The sequence below is a fragment of the Pistacia vera genome, unplaced genomic scaffold (genome assembly GCF_008641045.1).
Source record: "Pistacia vera cultivar Batoury unplaced genomic scaffold, PisVer_v2 Contig732, whole genome shotgun sequence".
Classification (NCBI taxonomy): Eukaryota; Viridiplantae; Streptophyta; class Magnoliopsida; order Sapindales; family Anacardiaceae; genus Pistacia; species Pistacia vera.
Genome location: NW_022196593.1, coordinates 735,381 through 750,320, shown reverse-complemented (window position 1 = coordinate 750,320; position 14,940 = coordinate 735,381). Strand labels below are relative to the sequence as shown.

Here is a 14,940-nt window from a genome sequence, read left to right as displayed (position 1 = left end):
TAATCAAGCATTCTGAAATAGAGATGTTCAGATCATTAGATTAGATGACATCAATAAATACGAAAAGAGAAAGTTTTATCAAATTTTTACTTTCTAGTGGTTCAATAACACCAAAAAAACTATTTATTGACACAATTTAACGAGGTTTGTATTTTTTAAAATGCCAATATTTGTAGAATAAACTGATTTTTGATATAAATGTTCAACTAATTAAGGAAGAGATTGAGCAATTACCTCTTGTTTAGTCAAAGTCTCTTAAGGTATATTAAAATCACATGGAAAACAAAACCAAAAATCAACTCTAACAGTTGCAGGGAAATTATACAGAAATGTGCAAAACATTTTCAGTCAAGCCAATGGAATCACTTCATTGGAGAATTTCTTAAAAAAAACATTTGTTTCTTGGTTGGAAAATTTATATATCACAAAAATACTATGTCAATTTTATTAAAATTATTAATTTAACAATTAAGAAATTGTATCAAAATTTATGTAGAAAAAGAAAATGAGTCTCTTTAACCTTAATATTAACAGATAGAGTTTTGCAGCCATGACGGCCAGATCTAGCTGTAGATCTGGCCTTTCCGGCCAGATCGACACGCTACGACACAGATCCGACGGGTCTATGTCGTAACGCAATTTTTCAGCCAATTTCCAACGATGGTGGCTGGAATCTGGCACTGTAGGTGGTGGGGGTGTTTTTGTCATTTAACAAACTTTTTATATGTGGGGGTGTTTAGCTAAATTAGCAAACCTAGGGGGTTTTTTAGAAATTTTTAAATTTATAAAAAACTAAAATATCAAACTTTTAAGGGCATTTTAGTCTTTTCACTATGAACAAACAGAAATCACTAACAGCACATGACGGAAGGTACCTGTTTGTCGTTTCAAAATCTTTTAGGTACCAACTTATCGTTTCGACAAACCTTGGGTATGCGTAAGTCGTTCGGTCTTATGTTAAAGAAGATAAATACAATATAATCAAACATTCTCAAATAGAGATGTTCAGATCATTAGATGACATCAATAAATACGAAAAGAGAAAGTTTCATCGAATTTTTACTTTCTAGTGGTTCAATAACACCAAAAAAACTATTTATTGACACAATTTAACGAGGTTTGTATTTTTTTAAATGCCAATATTTGTAGAATAAACTGATTTTTGATATAAATGTTCAACTAATTAAGGAAGAGATTGAGCAATTACCTCTTTTTTAGTCAAAGTCTCTTAAGGTATATGCTAATAGCATTTTAAAATCACATGGAAAACAGAACCAAAAATCAACTCTAGCAATTGCAGGGAAATTATACAGAAATGTGCAAAACATTTTCAGTCAAGCCAATGGAATCACTTCATTGGAGAATTTCTTACAAAAAACATTTGTTTCTTGGTTGGAAAATTTATATATCACAAAAATACTATATCAATTTTATTAAAATTATTAATTTAACAATTAAAAAATTGTATCAAAATTTATGTAGAAAAAGAAAATGAGTCTCTTTAACCTTTATATATATATATATAAGTAATTGAGCTATCCAGGTTCACATTGGAGCCTATGTAATCCTCAAAGTCACGGAACACCCTATAAATCCAATAGACCGAGATAATTGCACAAATGTGTAGGTATCTCTCTTGCTCTCGAATGCAAGACCCTTTGAATATAGCTAACCCGAATGACTAAAGAGTTTATCATTCGATTACAAGGGAGAGTAACCTTACTTCATATATTCATTCCTTGTCAAAATACAATACTATAATGTTCACTAATGTAATGTGTCGCTAAATCTCTGAAAACTTAGAAAAACTCAATAATGTGTGGATCCTAAATTTGTGTATTTCTATCTTTTTCCTATTCTTTAGATATGCCCAAAGCACACACAGGACACAAAACTAATTATAAATGAAACTGCAGAAAACACAAAACCAGCCACAAATCCACTTTCGAATGAGAAGTCAAATTTGAAGCTTCCCCCTTTCCCTTCGCATGGTTTCAGAGGCTCTCCGCAAAGTTCTGTGTTGTTGGCATAGCTTTCTTCGGGGACTGGAAAATTAGGCACAGGACCTGACAACATATTGTTTGAAACATTAAACACCCTGATCCTTCCAAGCTGACCAAGTTGCTGAGGGATTTGACCCGTTAACTGATTATGGTCAAGTTCAAGCATATTCAGATAAATACAGTTGGCTAAAGTTGATGGGATTTCACCAGAGAATGAGTTGTTGGCGAGGTTTAGTGATATAAGATTCGGAAGATTTTGGGAGATTTCAAGTGGGATTGTTCCATAAAGATGGTTCCCTGAAAGGTCGAGAAACTGCAAGCTTTTGCAATGTTCCAAACCCTGAGGAAACTTTCCCTTGAGCGCCATGTTAGAGAGACTAAGATTGAGTATTTTGAATTCTTGATCGTGCCAGCATTCAACCCCAACAAAATTACAGAAGGAACCTGCTGTGAGGTGTTCAAAAGTCCATGTTAAGTGATTGAATGGATCTTCCAAGGAATCTTTAATGGATTTTAGGCACTGGACATCGCTATATTCATCAGTACTACTGCTGAAGAGAGGCGTGATGCAAGAAAGATTCCAGACGAATGTGTAGAAAAAAAGAAGAATGAAAGCTCGTAAAATAAAAGCCATTTACATTGGAGCGAGGAAGCAAAGTGTATATGATATGAAGTATTTATATCAAATTAGAAAACGCGTGAAGTAAACAGGTCAATGAGTCAACTTTCTAAGTCAACCCTTGTAAATTACACTGCTAGTGCAGAGAAAGTCTTCAATGATACAGTAAGAATGAATAGAACAATATAAACGATTCTTAATATTAGATGTAAAAACTTTTGTACTAATTCTTTTATACAATTTATGTGTCATAGAAAGAATAAATTAATGAATGCTTGCAAAAAGTTAATTTATTTAAATAATATTCAGTAAATACAGATTAATGACGTGTTAGTAGAAGAGTATTACCGCATTATTTTGTATGTATTAGTTTATATATTTAGTTTGTGCATATAGCACCATACATTAAGAATAGAAAAACAGTCTGTCGAGGCACAAAAGTGTTTTAATAATCTTGATCTTGTTATTTGTTAACATCTCTCAATGAATATTAAAATATAAAAAATATGGACACCCGTGGTTTGAGAATTCTCGTAAGAAAACATAGGTCATTATTGATTAATATAATGATGTAGATTAATCAACCAAATTTTCCAAGTATAAGTCAATCCCGTAAAGTATAAGCTAGTAGTCCATATCTTTTGTTTATAATGAATTACATATTTTAGATTTAGACTAATCATTAAAATAACAAGTAATATAGGTTTCGTTTGGTTAGTTTTTGGGAATACTATTATTAGCATTCTCAAAAAAGTTAAACAGTAAAATGTCCAAAAACTCACAATATTATCCAATATTATTCAACTTTTTTTAAACCTCCTAAATTTGTTAATTTAATTAAATACTCCTAAATATTTTTTTTGAAATTACAAAAACACCCCTAAACCCATATTATACCAGATTCCGGCCACCACTGTCGGAAGTTAGCCAGAATCTGATATAATGGCACACTACTGGCTAAATCTGGCCGATAGTGCGCCGATCTAGCCTTTTCCGGCCAGATTCACGGTGGATCTGGCCGGAAAATGTCAGATCTAAGACAACGGCCAGATCTTTGGCCGTAACCAGACGTCAATGATGGTCGTATCTTTGGTCGTCGTTGACGAGCAAATGCAGCCAGATCTGGCCGTCAAAGGCCAGATCTAGCCATAGATCTAGCCTTTGTCGGCCAGATCCACCTCAGATCTGGCCGATAAAGGCCATATCGGCGCATGACCGACAAGATCCAGTCGGTCATACGCCGATACAGCAACTCCGACCACCCTCTAGCGGTGGTGGTCGGTTGTGATTATTCAATGGGTAGGTTGGGGGTGTTTTTGTTAACTTTCAAAGTTTTCTTATGGGGGTGTTTAGTAAATAAACAAACATAAGGGGTATTTTTATTAATTTTCAAATCCTACATCGTAATACCTGCCCAATTCAACTTTTTTTAACTTTTTAAAAAAAAAAATTCTAAAAAATGCAAAAAGGTGAACCAAACAGAACCATAGTATCATTCAATATAATTAAATAATAGACCATGAAGGCAAAAGATAGTACTTAAAATGAAATAGAATAGTGTTAATAATATAATCCCTTATTGCCAATATTTAATGTATACACCATGGAGGCACAAAAGCGTTTTAAGTTTTGATATACTTCATTATTTAACATCCTAAGGTGATAAAAATGATATTTCTTTTGATATAATTAACCATCTAAGTATATAGAAAAGGTGCAAAAAAATCCTATTCTCTTGTCGTTGGGTGTCAAACCTTTTAGTCATTGAGATTAACTATACTTTAGGGGGTCTTGTGTTTGAGTCGCATGAGAGATATCTACCACATTTGTACAACTAACTTAGTTCATTAGGCGGCCGAAATTCTTATGCATACCCAAGGTTTGTTGAAACGACAAGTTGGTGCATAAAAGGTTTTGAAACGACAAACAGGTACCTTCCGTTATGTGCTGTTAGTGATTTCTGTTTGTTCATAGTGAAAAGACTAAAATGCCCTTAAAAGTTTGATACTTTAGTTTTTTATAAATTTAAAAATTTCTAAAAAAACCCTCTAGGTTTTCTAATTTAACTAAACACCCATATATATAAAAAGTTTGTTAAATGACAAAAACACCCTCACACCTGCAGTGCCAGATTCCGGCCACCACCATCGGAATCTGGCCGAAAAATTGCGTTACGACACAAACCCATCAGATCTGTGTCGTAACGTGTCGATCTAGCCTTTTCCGGCCAGATCCGCCACAGATCTGGCCGGAAAAGGCCAGATCTAGCCGTCTAGGCAGCAGATGGAGTTTTGCGGCCTCGACGGCCAGATCTGGCCTTTTCTGGCCAGATCCGTGCTGATCTGGCCGGAAAAGGCCAGATCTACGGCTAAATCTGGCCATCGTGGCCGCAAAACTCCGTCTACGGTGTCAACAGCCAGATCTGGCTGTAGATCTGGCCTTTTTCGGCCAGATTAGCCACGGATCTGGCTGGAAAAGGCTAGATTGACGCGTTACGACACAGATCCGATGGGGTCTGTGTCGTAACACAATTTACGGCCAGATTCTGGCAGTAGTGGCCAGAATCTGGCACTGTAGGTGTGAGTGTATTTTTGTCATTTAACAAAATTTTTATATATAGGGGTGTTTAGTTAAATTAGCAAACCTAGAGAGTTTTTTAGAAATTTATAAAAAAAATAAAATATCAAACTTTTGAGAGCATTTTAGTCTTTTCACTATGAACAAACAGAAATCACTAACAGTACATGACGGAAGGTACCTGTTTGTTGTTTCAAAACCTTTTGGGTACTAACTTGTCGTTTTAGTAAACCTTGGGTATGCGCAAGTCATTTGGCCTTCATTGGGCTTGTAGAGTATTCTATAGCCTTAGCCACATTCTACCCACTTTAATTGCAAGCACCATTTACGCCCTCTAACTCATCCTTACCTTACCTTCATTCATTTTATCTCTTCTTACTAACCCTTACACTATAAATAGTGCTTAATTACATCTTCAAAATTGGGATATAAATTCAACTAAAGTAAAAGAGGTAACATTTGTAGGGCGGTAAGGAAGAAAAGCAAAGAGGGGGTTTTCATGCATTCCTTAAAGCATGGCACTGTTGAACTGTTTGTTTTATACTCGGTATGGACTACCTATTGTCCATACCGCGTGTAAAGTAGACAGTTTAGGGATCTTATGCAGCGAAAGAAAGCGTATATATATATAAGTAATAGGAGGATTGCTTTTCATAAAGTGATTAAAACGACATATTTTGATATATATTGCTTTAAAACTGGGATCTAAATACAACTAAGATATAAAAGCTTGGTGGATTCGGATAAATGGATGAGCTATAAGCCTGTATGTGGTAACCACGCTATAGTTTTATGATTATGCTATTCTTCATGTTCCTTCAAATATCAATGGCAGTTTTATCAGCTCTCGGAGGCATGAAGGAACCATTATATATTGATCGGTTGATTTACTAGGTGCACTTTTTAATTAATAGGTCATACTGGTCCTGAAATCATAGCTTGACTTACTATTGTTGCAGCCAATATGAGTACCATATACGTATATTAATAGGATATACTGATAAAAGAATGCTAAAAAAATTATGAATGAGAAGAATTTTATTTCAAACAAGTTCTTATATTTTAAATAAATCCTAGGTTGTACGTAGCATACATTTTATGAACAATGCCGATGTAACATGAACACATTTTTATGAACTATATATATATATATATAAGAAAATTTCTTTTAAGATCAGCAATCTATAAATTTTCTCTCAACTTTCTTTTGTACCAAACAACATATTTTTACTCTCTAGAAAACCTTTGAGGATCCCATATCATACCATGAAGAGTGCTAAAGAGGACGAATTTCCAAGGCTTTCAAATCTCTATTCCACCTTGCTTCTTCATTTAGCAGGGTGTATACTAATATCAACGTGTAAATTGAAAAAAAGAGGATATTAACAATAATATTTTGCTTACAATTGAGTCATACAACCAAACAAAAATTATGTAAAATTTATATAAAATGACTACTCTATCATTTATTTTTTGCTTGATTGTACATCTTAGTTGTAAACATAAAATTGCTCGGATATTAAATAATCGTCCATCATCCGACCCACAAGCCTGCTTTGTTGGTATCCGACCCACAAGCCTGTTCATTTGCGTCAACTTGCCCAAAAATTTTCCACTACCTTTAGCAGCTCCAGCTTGGCCCAAAAATTCTCCATTCATGTGAGGCCCATCCCCCATGTGTTGATCTAGTCCACAACCCAACTCCTGAATCCGGGTCGTTCCTGCCACGAATCCAACTCGATCCCCCTCGACCCGAGTCCATCAATCCAGCCCCATTTCTCATTTCCAAATTTTACGCCCAAACCAATTCCGCCACCGGCACTCCCTGCTCTAGTCCTGCCGCCGGCTTAGCCATTACAACCCCTGTGGCTCGATTGCTTTGCGCCATTGGACTCCTTGAGCGATCCAGGCAATCATCATCTTCGCTCACGGAGTTTGAGTGAATGTCCTTACACCACCATTGCTGACTCGTTGAGATGCCACTGCACGCGCCTCCCTTCTCCAAAGTAGTCGACTCAGCAACAATGCGAGGCTGTCTCCTAATTACCTCAAGAGTTTTAGCACTGGTATTCTTCCCATTCCCGTCCAGCCTCTCGACTGGATTTCCCTCCAAAGGAGTTTCTTCCATTCCCTTCTCAGCCACACTCATGGGGGCTTCTCCCCCATCTTCACTTCCTAACAACCCAGCAGATCGGAGGACGCCGGTAGATGGATTTACGATGTCTTCTAATTCCAGCATACGCCGGAGAAAATCCCTTCTGCTACCATTTTTCTTCTTCAATTTCATAGAGTGACGATTCCCAGTGAGCCTACGCCGTCACCAAAACAAACCCTTACACAAACACACTTAAAGCCGCCTGAGGCGGCGACGGCTAAGGCTGAAATTGAGAGTTATTTTTTGAAATTTCCATCATTTTGAGTTTTGACGAACACTTAGTCTAAATTGACTGGAAGAGGATATTTAAAAATCGTCAGTGATGATCTCATATCAATCAAACCCACTCTTTACAGGCAAATCATTCACTTGATTATATTATTTTAAATAGAATTCAAATCGAAAACGATGAAAGAAAACAACTATCAGGCAACCATATATAAATACAACTCATGCAGCAAAAGAAATTATGCTTAAAGAAACCATAAAATCAACCAAAAATGGCGAGTGGTGGTGAAGTTATAAGCAATAAGCAAGTCATATTCAAGCAGTTCGTTGAAGGGTTTCCAAGAGAATCAGACATGGCGGTGAAAACTAGTTCTATATCATTGAAAGTAGAAGAAGGTTCAAATGCAGTTGTTGTTAAGAATCTTTACTTGTCTTGTGATCCTCGCATGAGATTCCGCATGAAGCATAGTAAAGATCCTGGTTTCGTTTCTTTCCAACCCAGTTCTGTAAGCATTTTATTAAAACAAATACTCCATATATATATATATATAAATATATATATATATATATATTCTGCAAGCTTTCTGATGCATTTTAAGTTGAATGCATGCAGCCACTGGAAGGGTTTGGTGTAGCTAAAGTTGTGGTTCAGGGTATCCAGAATTTAAGAAAGGGACTTGGTTTGGGGAACTGTTGGATGGGAAGAATACAGCGTCATTAAGAATCCTGAAAGCATCTTCAAACCATCACACTGATGATGTCCCTTATCCTATTATACTGGAATTCTTGGTGAGTCTTCTGTTCCTCTCCAGATGATTTCAAGGTTTTATGAGTACCTTCATGTGTTCAATAAATAATTTGATTCTTGTTTAGAGATGAAAATTCCCAAATTTGTTGAATATTTTTTTTGTGTCCAGGAGATTTAGATATTTTTTTTTTTTTTTTTTGGTAAACCTCATAATTGCCTCCGCAAAGGGAGAGGAGATCTAGATAATTCATGAAACTAACTTGATTCTTATTTTTAAAATAAGGATTCAACATGAGAGATTGACCCTTTTTTTTTTTTTTTTTTTTTTTTTGTATAATGATGTTGGTGATATATAAACTCTGTATTCTTTTGTGTTTTTATTTGTTTATAGGTATGCCTGGCCTTACTGCTTGGGCTGGCTTCTATGAAGTTTGTGCTCCAAAGGAAGGAGAATATGTGTACATTCGGCGGCATCAGGTGCAGTTGGTCAGCTTGTTGGGCAATTTGCAAAATTAATGGGTTGCTATGTTGTGGAAGTGTGGAAGTAAAGAAAAAGTGAGCCAATTATCACAAACACAATACTTCTTTTCGATATATGTTCTGAAGGTGTTTGCCCTTTTGACAAGTCAATAATAAAACTTCAAGTTTCTGGTCATGCTTGTCTTTCTCATTGAAAATCTGTCAGGGTTTTCGAAATGATGAGGTTATGTTTTAGGTAGAGAGTTGGTAAGTTTGATTCTCAAATATTTCTTCTGGAACATGTCATCAGGTTGAAATTCTGAAGAACAAGTTGGGATTTGATGATGCTTTCAATTACAAGGAGGAGCATGACTTGGATGCGGCTTTGAGAAGGTAAGTTTCATTGCATATATAAAGTTTCAGGACCAGGGGAAATGGAAGCAGGGGCATGCCCCCCATCAAACTCAAAATCATTTATTTTCTTTTCCAGGTGCTTTCCTGAAGGAATTGACATTTACTTCGACAACGTAGGAGGAAAAATGCTGGATGCAGTGCTTCTAAACATGAGACTTCAAGGTCGAATCGCGGTGTGTGGAATGATCTCACAGTACAATCTTGGCCAGTCTGAAGGTGTATGCAATTTGATGAACATTGTTTATCAGCGGATTCATATGGTAGGATTTATCGTCTTCGATTACTTTCCTCAATATTCGAAGTTTCTAGAGGTTGTGTTGCCTTTGATCCGAGAAGAGAAGATTGTTTATCTTGAAGACATTGCTGAAGGTCTTGAAAATGCTCCTGCTGCTCTTGTAGGCCTATTTAATGGACGCAATATTGGAAAACAAGTAGTTGTAGTTGCTCGGGAGTAATTCAGGCCTTTTTGTGCATTTTGTTTCCACTCTTTGTATTAAATATCCTGTTTCTAATTAATAAGAGGCGTATGTGTTTGTTGACCCAATTATTGCAACTAAAACATGTTCATTATATCCTACAGCTTCTGTTAAGCGGCGTTAAATCCCTTTATTGGAACTTATGAAGCTCACAACTTCAACAGTTTTAGATTAAAGCTACAGGGTTTCCGGGTTTATTTCATCTGAAGCTCAGCAAGTCTGAAAATGTGATCAACAGTTAAAAGGCAGTCACTTTGTGTTTCTTTTTAAATCAGTGGTGTTTCTTTGCTAAGTCTGTAAGAGACACTTATTATAAAAGGAGTTCAAGAATTCTTTGTGAACTAAGCTGAAGTAAATAAAGTTCAGTTCTGGAAAATTCAATCTTCTCTCAAGATTTTCTGTTTGTTTCTCTGGAAAGTACTATGGCTTTCTGGTTTTTCTTCTCATTCGATCCTAGGATTCTCACACTTATGCATGTATCTCCCGTACGTGTTCATGTGAGTTCTGTTATTTCTTCTTCATCAATACATTCATCACTAATATCTTCAGTAGCAAATTCATTTCGCATCATAGCCTCAGAAGTATCAACAAGGCCATATCTCTCTCCGATAGCACCAAGTGTTATGTACACTTGAAGCATTGTTGGCCTTTGATCTGGAAAGGGCTGAATACACTGACATGCAACGTCAAGGAACTGAAAAACCTTGCTGTCGAATGATCAAACAATTAGAGGCTTATCAATTACATCTTCATGGGGCAAAGATGAGCATTTTGAAAGATAATATTCAATTTCTTCATCTTCCTTACCTGTGATCAGCTCAAGAAGTACTACTCCAAAGCTATAAACATCGTCCGTTACATAATTCATTTGAGAAATGCGATCTGAATTTTGATTCAAGTGCATTGCCCGTCTAAAATTTGATAACTTAGGCTCAAAATACTGATCAAGTAATATGCATTTGAAGCTTATGTCCAGATGGGCTATCCCAAATTTCTTGTGGAGCAAAATTAAACCTCTTGCTACTCCAATTGCAATCTTCACCTTCAAAGGCCAATCTATGTTGCTTGATTCGCCTTCATCTGGATGTAGCCAGTCATAGAGGTTGCCATTTGATAAATACTCGTATACACCTTTCCTGTGAGTCTATGCAGAAGCCAAGGAGTTGCACTATGTTATAATGTCTCAATTTTATCAAAATCTTCGCTTCAAACAAAAACTGCTCTGAAATATTTGGAGAGTTATGGAACTTCTTGACTGCAAGAAACAGACTGTTGGAGAGTGTTAGCTTGTACATTGTTATGCCTTAAAAATAAGGACTGACGTCATTGCAACGAATCAGAATTTAGTGAGCTTCATAATCGTCTAGGTCACGACACGTGTTCAAAAACAGCTGCAAAACAGCTACCAAAGACTCAAACCGACCCGAGAGTGTGTGCTTAAATGTGTCCGGATCGCACACCTGTCTAAGCTTTATTAAATTTAAGGATATCTCTAACAGCTTATAGTCAATAAGGAAACAAAAAGAATTTTCATACCATCGAGCCACTTGCAAAAATACTCATTACCTTGAGAAAAAATAGATATAAATAGAGGACTTTTTCTCACAAAAAAGGGATTCAAACACACAGAAATCATACGCAAAGTAAAAACACAAAACACTATTTGTAAGCATTGATCGCAGGTCGCTATACTTGTAAACCTGACAAACGATCAATGAGATCAAAAAAGAAATGTAATTATTGGACATAGGATTCTCTTTTAAGCATCTGAATTCTGAAACACTTTAAAACTCTCTTTGTCAACTTTGTTTTACATAATTGCATGCATTAATTCTCACCACCACCATAATCCTCTCTTCACAATCAACCCACGTGTAATCCCTTAACGTATTACGTGTGTAAAATCGTTGGCATCAAAATCAAGTATCAACTGATTCTTATAATCGATTTTTGCGAGTATAAAAGATCCGCCCTCTATTATTCATGTTTTAACTTTGATTTCTTAGTTATGACTATACTTTATAACCATTCCCTTATCAATAACACATGGATATATTCTAGATGTATATATAAAGTACAATTGATCAAAGCAAAGTGTCCAACACTTTCCCTTCGGTCCACAGAAGAAGGATAGCAATTTTTTTTATTAATTTACAATAATAACCTTGGTTTTGGCTTTTCTCACAGATGCAAATGGAGATGGTGACAAGAATAGGACCCTTTTGTTGTCTTCTTAAAGGACAATCCTTGAAACGGGGGCATTGTTGAATTTTCACATTTTAACTTTATTTATCTTCCTAATTTCGGTTTACGTTAAAAAAGGATACACTGTCCAAGATCTTTGCTACAACACTTTTCATATGTATGATGTTTCATGCGCCGCACATTGTCATATAATCTGACCGTCCATATTTGGTCCTATGATCAGGATGAGGCGTTGATAATTATTATTCAATTAATTATATCCAACCAAGTTAATTCATAGTTGCATGCTTCATTTCTATTTTTGTCCGTCCTTCGATCCATTTCACTTCTCTTGTTCCTAGGGCCATTATCAGACTGGGCAGCATTGCCAACTAGTTTAATTAACCTTTTCCCTTAACAAACAGATTATTGCCTGTTCTTCTTTGAACCTGAAGCTTTAATTCTCTAGCTTTTAGTCCTGAGAATATTAGGTCTAAGCTTGGAACAATATCAATGTATTGAAGGACATTATTTACAACCTAATAATCTTTGGTCAAGGAATTTAGCAAGATCATGGCTAAGCTAGAGTCTCCGAGTTCTTAATATGTACCCTTCAACACTTGGGTCATTTTCAAAAACTCGTCAAGATTTTCATCAATAGTCCTAGAGCTATCAATTTTATATGAAAACATAACACCTTTTAAGTAAGCTAAGTTAGGAGCAGACTGTAAAACATAAAGGGATTTGAGTTTACCCCATACGACAATCGGAATTTCAAAACTGTCTACCTTTCTCAGGACACTGTCAGAGAGGTTAATTATAATTAGGTTGTATGCCTCCTCGTCCACCTCTGCTTTCTTTTTCAGTTTCTCCTCTGACCATTTGGTTATATCTTTCTCTAGAGCAAGAGCTACCTTATTATGTGATAATAAGGCCTTCATTTTTTTTTTTTTTTTTTCCAATTGTTGAAATCAATTTTCCCATCGAATGGGGTGATTTCAACTCGTGTAGTAGTCATAGTGAAGGTTAGTGTTTGGTTTTAGGGTTGACACAGGAAACCCTAAAAAAGGTTTAGGATCAAATTCGGACCAATTCCACAGGACAATCTAGGGTTTTTCAAGCCCTGAGTTACCAATTTGACCGATTATCAAGAAACCCCTAATTTGTATAAACCCTAGGTTTCACGAACAACCAAGACAGACCAGAAAAACCCTAATTTGAGCTCTAATACCACTATTGGGTTTAAATCAAACTCAATCCTAATTGATTCCATTATCAAACACACCTAACACACGAATCAAGCAAGAAAGGAAAAACAAGAGCACAAGAGATTTTTACCGTGGTTCATTTATTACAATAGAATAAACTACATCCACGTTGAGCTCCAAGTAATTTGGGGCTCATTACACTCTAAGGATCAAAATCGTACAAATTACAAGCCAATCAACACAAAATACCCAAATCTCTCACTCGAACAAAATTCCCTCAAATCAGCCTGTAACCGCAACTAACAAGACAATCTATACAATGTGTCTCTGCCAGAAGAAAAGACCTATTTCTTCTACCCACAATTTTCACCAATTGTGAACCGATTACAAGATTTGAAGAGAGCCTAAACGAAGAAGCCTAGCAAAGTCGAATAATGCGAGAAGGGAAAATTGTTCTATTGTGCATTTCTCTCGAAACTCAGCCTTAAATAGTTTGACTTGTTGGACTGCTTTGAACCGTTGGATTATGCTAGATTCAAAGGTTGAGATTTCTCATTTAAGATACCTCCAAAACGGCAGCATAGAGGCAGATGCAATGCGACACCGTTAAAGATTCACTCAACACTTTAAAGCTCAAGAAGATTTCCACAGACAGAAACCCTTCAGACATGATGACGAAAGTGGTACCTCGGGACAAGTTCGAGTTATGCGTGGAGCTGTCCAGTATGGACTCCTTTTAGTAGGGGTGTTCAAAAAAATGCAAAAACCGAACCGAACAAAAAAACTGGTTAACCGAAAAAACGGTTTGGTTACGGTTCAAAAAATTCAAAAAACCAAATTTTTGGTTCGGTTACAGGTTCGGAAGAAATTAGAAACGGTTAACTGAAAACCGGTTTTCTAAATCGGTTTTTCTAAAAAAAAAAAATATATATATATATATATTAAATAAATAAATAAATAATAACCTAAACTAAAATAAATCTCTAATTCACTGAATCTAAAATCCCAACCCAAATTTTTTTTCTTAGTTCCCAATGTATTGTCTATATTTACCATTAAATTTAGGACAAAATTAAAAAAAAAAAGGGAAAACCGGTTAACCATTTTTTTTAAAACGGTTAATCGGTTTTTTGGTTAACCAAAAAATAAGTTTTTTCTAAAATCGGTTCGATTTCGGTTTGAAAATTTTTTCGAATCGAAAATCCTGTTCGGTTTAGAAAAGCGGTTAACCGCTTTTGAATACTCCTACCTTTTAAGAGCTCAGTTGAAGTCCTCCTTTAGTTAACGGGCCTAGAAGGGGAGATTTGATGGGATCCAACCCATTAGATTTGATGGGGCCCAGCTCATTCATAGGCAGGTTAAGCATGAGCTGATTATTTTTGCCTTTCTCCACAACGTGAAAGAAACTGCTGCATCCTTTTTTTCTCTGTCAAAGCTCTGCAGTCTGCATCGTCCAAGACTTTTGGGTGTAAGCTCAATTAATAGTTCGGCTATTAACTATTGAAATTGCAGCTGAAAATCTCTATAAATAGAAGAGCTCATGCAAGACTTGCGTGTGTAGTGAGAAGCAGCAAAGTTAAGAGCTTTAGGAAAAGAAATCAGTGTTGTTATTTGGGTTGTGTTTGTGAGAGGTTCCACTCATTGTGAGTGTGAGAGGAAATTATTGAGTCTGGGATTTGTTCAGAAGGTCCTTTGTATCTCTCATGTTTCTAGTGTCTCAAATTTTGGCTGAAATTTGGGACTATTTTTCTTGTAAGCCCCTTTATTATAGTGGAAATTTTGCTTGATGCGTGGACTTGTTCAGAAGGTCCTTTGTATCTCTCATGTTTTTAGGTGTCTCAAATTTTGGGTGAAATTTGGGACTATTTT

General features: G+C 35.9%; 2 protein-coding genes and 1 pseudogene across 2 annotated transcripts; 1 reads left to right on the top strand and 2 right to left on the bottom strand.

Moving 5' to 3' along the window:
* Positions 1–1,860: 1,860 nt before the first annotated feature.
* Positions 1,861–2,637, bottom strand: LOC116115183 (probably inactive leucine-rich repeat receptor-like protein kinase At5g48380). The gene has a single exon (XM_031401343.1). The coding sequence runs from the start codon at positions 2,635–2,637 to the stop codon at positions 1,861–1,863; it is 777 nt and encodes a 258-aa protein (XP_031257203.1).
* A 5,149-nt stretch (positions 2,638–7,786) lies between these two features.
* Positions 7,787–9,809, top strand: LOC116115160 (annotated as a pseudogene).
* Positions 9,810–10,172: 363 nt separating this feature from the next.
* Positions 10,173–13,741, bottom strand: LOC116115182 (probably inactive leucine-rich repeat receptor-like protein kinase At5g48380). Its single transcript, XM_031401342.1, has 3 exons — positions 13,637–13,741; positions 10,425–10,823; positions 10,173–10,343 (listed from the first exon to the last, which is right to left on the bottom strand). The coding sequence occupies exons 1-3, from the start codon at positions 13,739–13,741 to the stop codon at positions 10,173–10,175; spliced, it is 675 nt and encodes a 224-aa protein (XP_031257202.1).
* Positions 13,742–14,940: the final 1,199 nt, after the last annotated feature.

Excerpts from the sequence above, each read along its gene's own strand:
- LOC116115183 (XM_031401343.1), bottom strand. The coding sequence starts at position 2,637 with ATGGCTTTTATTTTACGAGCTTTCATTCTTCTTTTTTTCTACACATTC.
- LOC116115182 (XM_031401342.1), bottom strand. The coding sequence starts at position 13,741 with ATGTCTGAAGGGTTTCTGTCTGTGGAAATCTTCTTGAGCTTTAAAGTG. Across the intron at positions 10,824-13,636 it reads TCTATGCTGCCGTTTTGGAG|ACTCACAGGAAAGGTGTATA; the intron begins GTATCTTAAATG and ends GCTTCTGCATAG. Across the intron at positions 10,344-10,424 it reads CATCTTTGCCCCATGAAGAT|CCCTTTCCAGATCAAAGGCC; the intron begins GTAATTGATAAG and ends CAGTGTATTCAG.